At 30.3% G+C, this 11,547-nt stretch overlaps 1 protein-coding gene across 1 annotated transcript; it reads right to left on the reverse strand.

The window, feature by feature from the left end:
* Positions 1–276: 276 nt before the first annotated feature.
* Positions 277–1,085, reverse strand: LOC110421943 (non-specific lipid-transfer protein Cor a 8.0101-like). Its single transcript, XM_021435674.2, has 2 exons — positions 622–1,085; positions 277–510 (listed from the first exon to the last, which is right to left on the reverse strand). Exons 1-2 carry the CDS (start codon positions 957–959, stop codon positions 501–503), a joined length of 348 nt encoding a protein of 115 aa, XP_021291349.1. The 5' UTR covers positions 960–1,085; the 3' UTR covers positions 277–500.
* Between the last annotated feature and the right edge of the window lie 10,462 nt (positions 1,086–11,547).

An 11,547-nucleotide genomic window follows, 5' to 3' on the forward strand; every position in this document is an offset into this window, starting at 1 on the left:
CATAGACTATAGTATAATTCAACTTTAAAAAAGCATTTGCCCCTTTAATTAGTAATCGTAAAAAGCCTTTACTTGTTTGATACGGCTCGTAATTTTACATTACGAATCGATTTATGGCAAAATTGCTGATATTTCTTAATTATATAGTGTTTCGGTAATCATATTCTGAAATTTTCAGAATATATATGCCAATATTTTGGTATATATTAAATTATTTATGGCGAAAAAATAAATTAAGCGACGGATTTCTGTGGCTAGAAAGGAAAGCTAACGGCATATATAGAATCAAACTCTGATATTGTACCTAGCGTAAACTTTAACTCACAACATGGAACAGCCGATACATAGAGGAAATTACACGAGAAAACATAAAAACTAAAAAAGACAAACAATCTAACAAGCCTTGGCCAAAGTGGAAACCGATTTGGCTTTTGGGTTCAACCCAAAATCTTTATTTTTCTCCCGGAAGCTGCTGAAAATCCCTCGCTGCTTCATCCATCTCACTTCACCCTGTAATAAGTTTCAAAAACAAAGAAAAAATAATACTTCAGAATTGCTTCAAAAATGAAGTATTGCGACTAAGGAAGAAAGCAAAAGGGAAAAGCAAAGATATAGGCGTACCTGTTGCAATTAGTGGAGGTGCTGATCTTGTAAGGGATTTTGACTCCGCATCTGCGTGGAAGGCCCTCAACCAAGTTAGTTTTGAGGCCGGTCATGGTCTTGGCAGCATTCTGCAAGCACCTGCAAACCGCTTGGCGACTACGCTTGTCACGAGCCTGGGCGTTGAGGCTCCTAATTCCGGCGCAGCAATTTGATGGCAAGGATCTTCCACCCTGCAGGTATCTTAGGCATGAGCTCAATTTGCTTGCCACATCTCCACATGATATGGCAGAAGTGGCCATGGGTTCAACCACCAAGATGCACAACACAAGAGCGCATACAAGCTTAAGAGAAGCCATGGGTTTTGGTTCTCAGAAATTTGAAAAATGAGGAAGAAGGCAGCTTTTCTTTTTAGAGCACTAGGTATAGAGGAAATTTGAAAGCTGAGTGAGTGCAATAGGGTGAGGCCTGGGGTTTATATAGATTAGATGGCGAGCTTGGACAAGAGAGAAAGGGAATTTAAGGGTTAGTTTGCCGTTGGCTGGCTTTAATTAAGTCAATCCTCTCTTAGGTTCCTCGCTCTTTTCCGTATGCAGCTTGATTACAGTCCATATTTGATCTTTCAGGTACAATAATGCTCATAAACACAAAGATCAATGTTAAGAGAAAAAAAAAACACTGATACTATTTTATTGAAACAATAGAATAGTTCGGATACGCACAATGGAATAGGACTAATAATTACATGAGTTTTTTTTTTTCCAAATATTTGGGCTGCTTCTTCGACTTTTAAGCTAGGACACATATTTGCAATTTCTCTATTCATTTTGTCGAAGGAGAAATCACTCGTACTTGAATTTAAAACCTCGTATTGTCAAAACAAGCAAAATAATCAATTAAATTAATCTTTGTAGGTAATTTCATTAATAATTATTTTTAAAAATCATAAATAATTAAAAATATGAGACACTTTAATTAATACTTCTTTAAAAAAATCATAATTTTATACAAGGAGAAGCAAAGGATAGATGATGCTTTGATAAACGAATATATAATGGTATATATGGTCCGCACTCCGCATAGAGATGGAGCTTATTAATTTCTTCGATGCTTTTAGCGAGAGCATTTGAGGCAGGGAGCAAGGAATACATTGAGGGGGTTACATTTCAGACGATAATATATATGGGTACCTATTCACCTGCCAAGATCGATGTAATTGTAGTTTCCGTTTAGATTCTACTTTTTAATGCATCATCACAAGAAAAAGTCCTTGTTCATTAAAAATTCAAATGCCGGAGATTTTCAGTATATATTTTCCTAAATAAAAATAAAAATTTAATGTAATTGAGTGTTTTAATATGGTTATCTATGGTCATGCATAATTGGCAACGCACAAGTCTTAGCGAGCCTTGAGGATTAGTGTGGGGACATTACCTTAAATGCAAACAGCACCTAAAACTTTAATACTTTTAGGTACGGTTTAAGCCTAAAATTTGTGCACCCAAATTTACTGTTGAGTTACGTTCAAGTGACACATATACTCGAGCATTCCTTTAACAATGTTTTCGTACAATTGCGAAATAGTCATTTTCGTTTACAAACAGCCACCTCAATGTGTTCTTTGAATTTAAACAAATTCTAAAACAAAAATTGAATACTAAACTCGTTCTTGAATTAACACTTGTATACTTTTATTTCCTAACCTTTATAATTATAAGAAAAACCACCAACCGAATTTAATTGGGATAATAAAATATATGTGATTTATCCACCGAGCTTGATTCAAATTGTGTGTTTTAACCACTGAATATATATTTGGGTTTTATTAAATAATGATGTTGACTGTAATAATGATGATGACAATGCATTGTTCTTCCAAAGTAGAGTAGCATATTTTTAATTTTAATTTGACTAACAAATAATTAAAAGTTTGCAATAAGAAATATTCTTTAGAAACAACGGAATATTTCTTTATAATTATTTTTTATCATTTTTAAATGAATTAAATTTTTAATGTTAAGATTGTACCCCTTTAGAAATAAGTGATAAATTGATTCATCATTTAACGTAGAATTATAAATTTGAGAGTAATCCATAATTTTTTCCTTTTTTTAGATATTTTGATTTTTAGCTTATTAAGAAGGAAGTAAGATTTTAAAAAAAAACTAGTAATGTAACTTATTTATTTATGCTATATTAATTTTTAAAACAAAAGAATATTATATATATATATATATATATACCATCAATTTGTTTTTGTTGACCTCTTCCTCTATTAATGTCGAAGCAGACAAGTCAACCGTAATAATTGACAATGAGCAAGGACATTGCAGGCACGTGGACCCAAAATGTGATTGGCGAAACCCAATTACCAAGACGGAAAGGCAGGCTGAGGCGCCGAGGACCGTCGCCCATGCAAAGACAAAAACACGTGTCGTCAACATGTGGGTTTGATTTTGAAGTACGGACTGGTCATTAAACTCCCACGTCTACCCCGCTAATCTAACCATGCTATGGTGCCAGCTCTGATCAATAGTTCTAGTCTCCCAGACTCTACACTATAGCCGGGCGCCATAAGTCACAATTTAGTTAATGTTTTGTTTACATTAAATTTTAAAATAATATTATATATTGTAATGATGGTTTGAAATATAAATCATATCATATATTTTTATTTGCAATATATTTGTATATTATTGTATAATAATATATCATATTTGATCTGATTTTTTTACATTTACTTTTTATAAGGTTATTAATGTCAGTATATTAAATTGTTGCAATTTATATACATTTCTAAATGGATAATCACACATTTATCATTGTAATTATTTCAAATTTCCAATTTGGTACTTAAAGTTTAAAATGTCGTATTTGAATGTTGTTTTTTTTCACCAATTGCCCGAGATTAACATTACTAATCGAATAGATGATGTGTCTAAAAACACTCAATAAAATTGTAACACATGTTCAAGATTTCTTAAAATTTTTGTTTTTGAATTGTTATTGTAAAATGTTATAGTTCTGAATTTTAAAAAGAAAAAAACTGTACACTCCACATAAACCTTTGTGATATGAAATTAAACCACATAACAACGAAATTTTTTTTTTCACATAAAATCGTGTATTTTAATTTTATTGTAAAAAAAATAAACTTGTTAAATTTTCTACTAAATTTTTTACATAAAGGTCGTTATCTTGGGTCCATCACCTCGTTGTGGTTAAGCGTCGAGCATGATGCAACTCTCGAGAAAAAGCTACTCTTTTTACAGCATTAATCATGAATTACAATTCAAGGATAAAAAATACTAAGGTGGTGTTTAGTATTTTACAATACAATGTGATTACAAGTAATGTGATTGCAAGCAATATGATTGTAGAGAAAATAATATTACAGTGTTTGATATGTAAGCAAAATAATGATTAAAATGTAAGGAAAATAACATTACAGCATTTAGTTTACAAGTACTTTGCTGGGAATGTAATGTTAATTTTCAAATATTATCTCCTAAGTTATTAAAATACAAGTTTAATATATTTATTTTTTTATATAATTTTTATATAATATCATCTCTTAAATATATTTTAATGTCATATATTTATTTTCATTTATTATTATAATCTTATATATTTTATTTTTAATATATTTATATATTTTATTATTAATTTTTATATAATATCATCTCTTAAATATATTTTTAATGTCATATATTTTGTTTCATTTATTATTATAATCTTATATATTTTATTTTTATTTTTTTAATATATTTTTATATTATATATTTTATTTTAATTTATTTTACCTATATTATATAAATTTTAATTTTTTATATTTTATTTTATTTTTATTTTAGTTCTTATATTATATATTTTATTTTAATATTTTTTATTTTAATTATAACAGTATAAAATATTTTTAATAAGATAACAAAGTTGAAGGGTAAAATTATTTTTAAGAATATTGCAGAGTGTAATGTAATGGGATTACATTAGTTTTGGACTGCAATCATATTACAGCCCTTGGCTGTAATGTGATTGCATTGTAATCTTACATTGCAGTGATCTGTTACAAAACAAACACTATAATATAATTTAATTAGACATATTGTAGGGAATGTGCTCTCACTTCCCTAATACCAAATAGCACCTAAAGTCGCATTACAGTTGATGTGAACATGAACAATTCTTTATCAACCATCCTAAAAGAAGGAGAAAAAGCATTTCATCTAGCCATGTATGTCAATTTGATCACCATAGATTAAATCTTTTCACAATCATCTCATTAAAAAAGGCTCAAACTTTTTAATTGAATAAATAAAAAATTATAAAATTATCAAAAAATTATTATTTTTATGAAAAAATCTAATTAAAAATTTAACACCATTAATTTTTTTGAGAATAGAAGTAAAATACAAAATTTTTTACAAAAAAAAAAAAATTCAAGATGTTATGCGGAAAAATATCATACCACAATGAGTTTATGTAAAATTTATCCTAAAAAAAATTCTATCTGCAACAAGTTTCTAACTTTATATGTTTTGAAATTACAATATGTTTCCCATTTATTATGTTTTAAAAAATAAAAAATATTTTTAAAATAATAAGAATAATAATTTCTTATTCTTTTAAAAAAGCAACATTTAAAAAGGTCAAAAATTCTAAAAATTGAAAACCTGAGCAAAAAGTAGCTAATTAGAAACTTCAACTAAAATAATTGATATTAGTTCTTATTTTATTAAAATAACTTATCAATTATATTTTTATTAAATTAATTAAGATAAAATAAAATGATTACGTATGAAATTACGCATTAAACAGATATGGACCAAAAAAATCTCACTTATTTTTGCTGTCATTGTTATTTTGAATGTGCAAAATTTACATAAGGCTCTTAAGTCAAGTTTATAAAATTCATCATTAACAACAAATTGAATAAAAATTAAAATTGAAAATCCAAACCAATAACTTCAAAAGTTGTTATATAAATCAAGTATACAAATTTTGAAATAATTGAATAAATTTTGATGCTTTGTTTAAACAAACAGTTTATTTTAAAGTGATTTTTCACACTGTTCCATTATTTTTAATTTATTTTTTACATATTATTGATATTCTCATTAAACTCTGTCAATTTTTAGATTTTATTTTTAAATTTACTTTGTATTTGATTTTTTAATGAGACCACCCAATGCCCCAAACAAACATGTGATCTAAGAAATATTATCTAACTTCTTCTGCCTAATTGGAATTGTGTGGAACTCCTAATAAGAACAAATCAGCATTTATTACTGAAATCACCTTTTCATCATGATAATTCGGGGAATATATAATTAATTTTGTCATAATTATTCTTCCTTTACTCTATCATTCTCAAAATGCACGCTTAATCAACACCATGCACTTTCTAGATAAACAAAGCCAAGTTTTTTTCTTATGATATGTAATTTCCTCTGCTGAATTCCATTTTGAAAAGTAGCTCAAAATTCTCCATTTGGATCATCTACCAACAAAATATGAAACTCAAATCCAAACACTTTATGTGTCATCAAAAGTATCGGTTATGTGTTGACTTTTTAAAGTTTTTTTTCTTTTTTCTCTTCACTTTGATCCTTACTTTCTTAATTAATTTGTTTAATTTGAAGTTTTCTAATGATTAACAACGGCTTTAAAGTAAATAAAGTCATGGTTTGACCACAAGAGGCTTAAAATTGAGCATAAAAAAGTTTAAATAAACGATGCTTCACCCTAAAACGACATCAGAGAGTTACAAAGACTAGTACTTAAAAGCCAATTTGCAACATTACTTACGTTCTTCAAGTTAAGAAGAAATGTAGAAAGCATGGAGGTGACAGGAGTGAAGATTTAAGTAATCATTTGTCTATTTTACTGTATTCCGTCTTATATTTTCTATTTTATTTCCACAATCATTTGTCTTTATACTTTCAATTTTTTTTTTTCTGATTGAGTAATTGCTAAACCATCCGTACAACAAACAAAGTTGAATTATAGTTTAAGACTTTTCCTACAATTAATTAATTTCAGGATGATTTTGGTGAGTGATGCACTATGAGATCATAATTTCAGGTGAAAACCCAATTGCCCAATTGATCCACTTAAATACTTGGGCCTAATCTACATTTATCTAAAGGGCCTTACTTTTCCAATTAGAGAAGAGATATGAGAGGAAGAAGTGCTTGAACCCACAGCAAAATTAATGAGTCAAGCTCCAAGGTCCAGACAAGAAATAGGGTTTTACCTATAGTTGATTATACCTTTTTTCAATTAATAATATTCTGGCCCTTGATTTTTCTTAGTATTCAAAGTACAAAAGTTCTATATTTAAATATATACTAATAAACATACATAATTTAGAGATGTCACCCACCTTTTCCTCGAAAAATCACATAAACACACGGTTCCAAGAATATTAAAAAACCATGTTACTTGTTATATAAATCAAGTATGCAAAAATTGAAATAATTTCAATAAATTTTGATTGTTTTATTTAAATATGTATTTTCATTAAAAGTTACATATTTAAGTAATATTGATAAAATTTTAGATATTATTTTTAATTAATTTTTTAAGAAAATTTTTTTTATTAATTTCGAATCATTCTTGAAAAACACTCCAAACAAATCATTGAACAAAATAAAACTGATTTTCAGAAACGGTACATCATAAAAACAAAAGCTAGTAACTAGATTAAAGCCTATGTTGGCTATACCATCCGCTAGCATATTTTATTCTCGATAAATATGAAAAATTTTTACCTCCCAATCTAGTTGTAACAAGCTGTAAATAATGTTTAGTAAATCAAAATTTGTACACGAAAGCAATGCATTAGCGATAATTACCTAAACCACAATTTTATTGTCCACCTACATTCATATCCTACGAATTCCTTTATCCCTTGCTATTTACAGACTATATAAGATGTCCCATAATTCCGCCCCACCTAACCAATATCCTTTGTGTTATTTTATGACGCACCGTAACCCCACCATTTTGACTTTGTGTGCAGGGCAACAAGGCGGTCCGTGGCGTGTCGCTTGGTGTTGGAGCTCTCGGGTGCAAATCGAAACAAAGAGAGAGAGAGAGGAGAGGACTACCTTTGGAGGGCTCGGATCTCTCTCCGGTGAGAGAGGTGATTCTCACAGCCTGCGGATCCTTGCACGGCGTGTTGAGGCGAGCTTGGAGAGCCCGTCTTGGGCAGTGGTTGTTGCCGGACGGCGGGATTCCGGCGACCGAAACTTGGAGAGCTCGGTTTCACCGATCCGGGAGGTATTTCAAGCGACGGTTGCGCGGAGAGCACGCAAGGAGGAGGCTAACGCATCAGTTCGGTCGCGTTGGTTTTGGTCGAGTTTGACCAAAAACCAGTTCCCGGAGAAGACGACCGTGACCGGATTCCGGCAACCTCCGACGACCGACCCGATTTCGACGGGAATGCTACCCCGGGGGTTTTGACGCGCTGCGGTTCAACGGCGACGTCGGTTTCGTCATCCGACGCACGGTTTTGGAGATACGGGACAGCGGACTTCCGAGGCGCATTTCGGGCCGTCAGGAAGTCGGAAGTGATCGCGGATTGCACGTACGCGATCACAGGAGCATCGAGCACGCATCTGGAGCACAGACGGGTGGTGGCGGGCGCATTCCTGTCAGAGCCAATATTTCGGGATTGTGCGGGCCCACTTTGTGTTCACATTTTCGCATTGTATTTCCCGAACAACATTTATTCAGTGTGACTAGTTTCCGCACTTAGTTGCATTGTATTTCTCAGAGCGGTTTTCGACGATCGAGTGTGTGGTGCAAGTGAAAAGACACACACCCAACACTTTGTAGTCACGCAATGCAAACACTAGCAGCAACCAAATTAGTACCACGACGTAATGTCCCATGTGAGTTTATTGTTACTCAACTTTACGGTGGATTCTACCATTCCGCCAGTACTTCTCTTTTATAGCCATCAGAGTTGCTACGTGTGCAAGGAATTGTGATAGCATTATGTGACGTGGCAGCTAAACCTTTTAGTATTGATATCTTACTATCCATAGCTTTAATTAATTTTTTACATATTATATATTAATGATCTTTTCATTCAACTCTACTAATTAATGTATCAAATTTAATTTTTATTTAATTCTTTTAACCAAAACCTAAAAATAAAAAACAAAAAGGGTAGTATGTATAAATGTTTTATTTTGGTTTTTCTAAAGCAAGTTTTTTAATTTTCATTTGTTGACGGGGTATTGCATGAGATGAGCCAAGGTTAAAGCAAAACATACTAGATAAAAAGAAAAATTTCCAAATTTAATAGACTGAAATTTTGAGATTATAAACTTATAATAATATATATTAAATTTATAAGCAGTAATTTGTGGAGGACTCAGCAGGTACTTGCATTGTTTTTGCACATGCATCATCATCATGCATGCATGTGAAGCGTACCGACTTGTGCACCTTCATTGATGATCAGCCCTTGTCGTGATTGGCTGGATGGCCGCATTAACCCCAAATCTACCAACACCACGTGAACTCCAATTAATTACACGTAATAAATGAATATAGCAAACTCATTTTTATTTTGATTATGAAAGTATTTTTCTTTTATTTACTTTCATGAAATTGGTTATACATAACAACGGATGCTTGTTCATTCTTTTGTTTCATGTAAAATAAGGTTTGGGGTGGCTTGATATGGAAGAAACATCGCCGTTAATGCTTTAATTGATCTTCACGTTCATCTTTTCCATGAAATAGAAAGAGTGAATTTTATGATCATATATATAAAAAATGTTACCTGACTATTGTTGTGTAGTCTGTAATTCAATGAATTGTTACATATACATACATACAAAAAAAAAAAAACCTCAATATACTAATCCAGTGCTATCAAATTCACTCACAGTCGCATACCTATTTTTAACATCTGGTAAGGAAATATAAACCTTAACATGTATATACCGTTTTTAAGTAATGGTGCCTCTTTTGTAGGCACTATTTCTGGTTCTTTATGAAAATTTATGGGATGGGAGGCAATTTATTGGGGTTTTGGTGCGACAGATTATTGAGCTGGTTGGAGTTATGAGAGTTTTTAGTGCCTTAAAGGTGCAGAAACGCGTGGAACAACTCAGCTATTGCTTATTGGAGTCCTTTGCTCAACCCTTCTCCATTATACCACTCTTCTCAGTCTCACCCTCCTCTACATGCAAGGCCACCCTTCTTTATTCCAAAAGCAAACAATTAATGGGATTCAAATCTCAAACCTTCCTTCTCACTCAAGGAGTGATTCCTGTCAATCCAAGTATTAGTTTTTATTTTTAATTATAATATCATTTTATTTCATCAAGAAAAACTCCCTCATCCACGACATGTGAGATTCCATGCCCTATAAGCTTCAAACCATGAGCGGACTCAACTTCGTAGGAGTGGTGTCATATAAGTAATGTCAAATGACATCACTCAATTGCTAACTATTTATACAAATATATTACTTATTTAGAGTTTTATATAATTAATGACACTAATAAATTTATTAATTTTTTTGTAATTTTGCAAAGAGTGGGATAAAAACTCAAAGTAAATTTATCAAAAGATAATTTATATACTAATATTTAAATAGTTAAGTAGACAAATTTTTTTTATAATTTAAGATTTTATTAAAAAAAATCAAAACTTAAATTACTTCCCTTTCTCTCTCAAAAAATTTAAGTCCTACTTTTCAGACCTGTGGTGAGGCTTCCTCTTCTCAATCCTTAGCTGCATTTTTAAGTCTCTCAAAACAATTCATCTAATAATTATCAATCCAAATTAAGTTTTTAAATACTCCATATTTAAATATTTTTTTTATTAATTTGATAGTTTGGGACCCAAACAGAATCTAACTAATAGAAAATAGTATTACATGTCAAATAATATTTTGAAATTATAAATTTTTCTTTTTTTAATTTATTTTATAAATATATTGTTTAATTATTTGATTTTTACATTTAACTTTATGTAGTTTATGGATGTTGATACTTAATTTTGATCAATAAATAGAAATTTGACAAATTGTTAATTATTACACCATTAAGAAAAATTTCTCAATCTACGCTTGTTTCAAAGGGAAACATATTGGCAAAAAATCTTCACCCCTAGTGTGTACAAAATAAGACGTCTCCAAATATTAGTTATTTAATCACAATTATCAATAGATATTGAAAAAATTCCCTTTTTTTATATATTAATTCCATTTACTTTTTTAACATTAAAAGCTAGTATTACATACCAATATATTACTACTATAAAAGTTTTAAGTTTTTAAGCTTAATAAATACTAAACTCAAAATATTTTTCTTAATTTTTATTTTATAAGACAAAACCAGACATTCAATATGAGACCAATGAAGCATTACATAACTCTAAAATTATGTTTCAATAAGATTTCCACGAACAAGACATACTATAATAACAATGCTAGTAAAAAAAATTATAATTGAATGCCCTATATCTACAATTTTTCCTAATTTTTGAGAAACTTTTTTATAAAAAATAAAAATGCATATATGTAACAGAGATTCCCATAAGTCTAGAGAAACTCATAAATATCTAAGAAATATAAAAAGGAATTTTATTAATTCAATCATCTTTCTTTCTTTCTTTTTTTCTCGTTTTACTTTCTTTAGGAAACAAACATTAATTAATATACATTAAAGTAACTGCATCCATTAAAAAAAAGGCGTTCAGAAATAGTGAATATTGTGGTACAATAGTCGGGGACAAGAGTGCCCGAAGAAATAAAATTTTGCATGTGCGTTTTGATGCCTGCATGGTTAATTACCCAAATTAGTATCTTTGGCAGTTAGTTGGCAAACTTGGTCCCAATAATCATAGCCTTCCTCCTTAGCACAAAGCCTTTTCCCTTTTACCTTGAATTTGTATAAATAGCTATACCCCTTTGCCCTC

Source organism: Theobroma umbraticum, unplaced genomic scaffold (genome assembly GCF_002168275.2).
Source record: "Theobroma umbraticum cultivar Fairchild unplaced genomic scaffold, ASM216827v3 scaffold_130.0, whole genome shotgun sequence".
Classification (NCBI taxonomy): Eukaryota; Viridiplantae; Streptophyta; class Magnoliopsida; order Malvales; family Malvaceae; genus Theobroma; species Theobroma umbraticum.

Bases quoted from the DNA above. Each gene is read 5' to 3' on its own strand.
- LOC110421943 (XM_021435674.2), bottom strand. From the start codon at position 959: ATGGCTTCTCTTAAGCTTGTATGCGCTCTTGTGTTGTGCATCTTGGTG.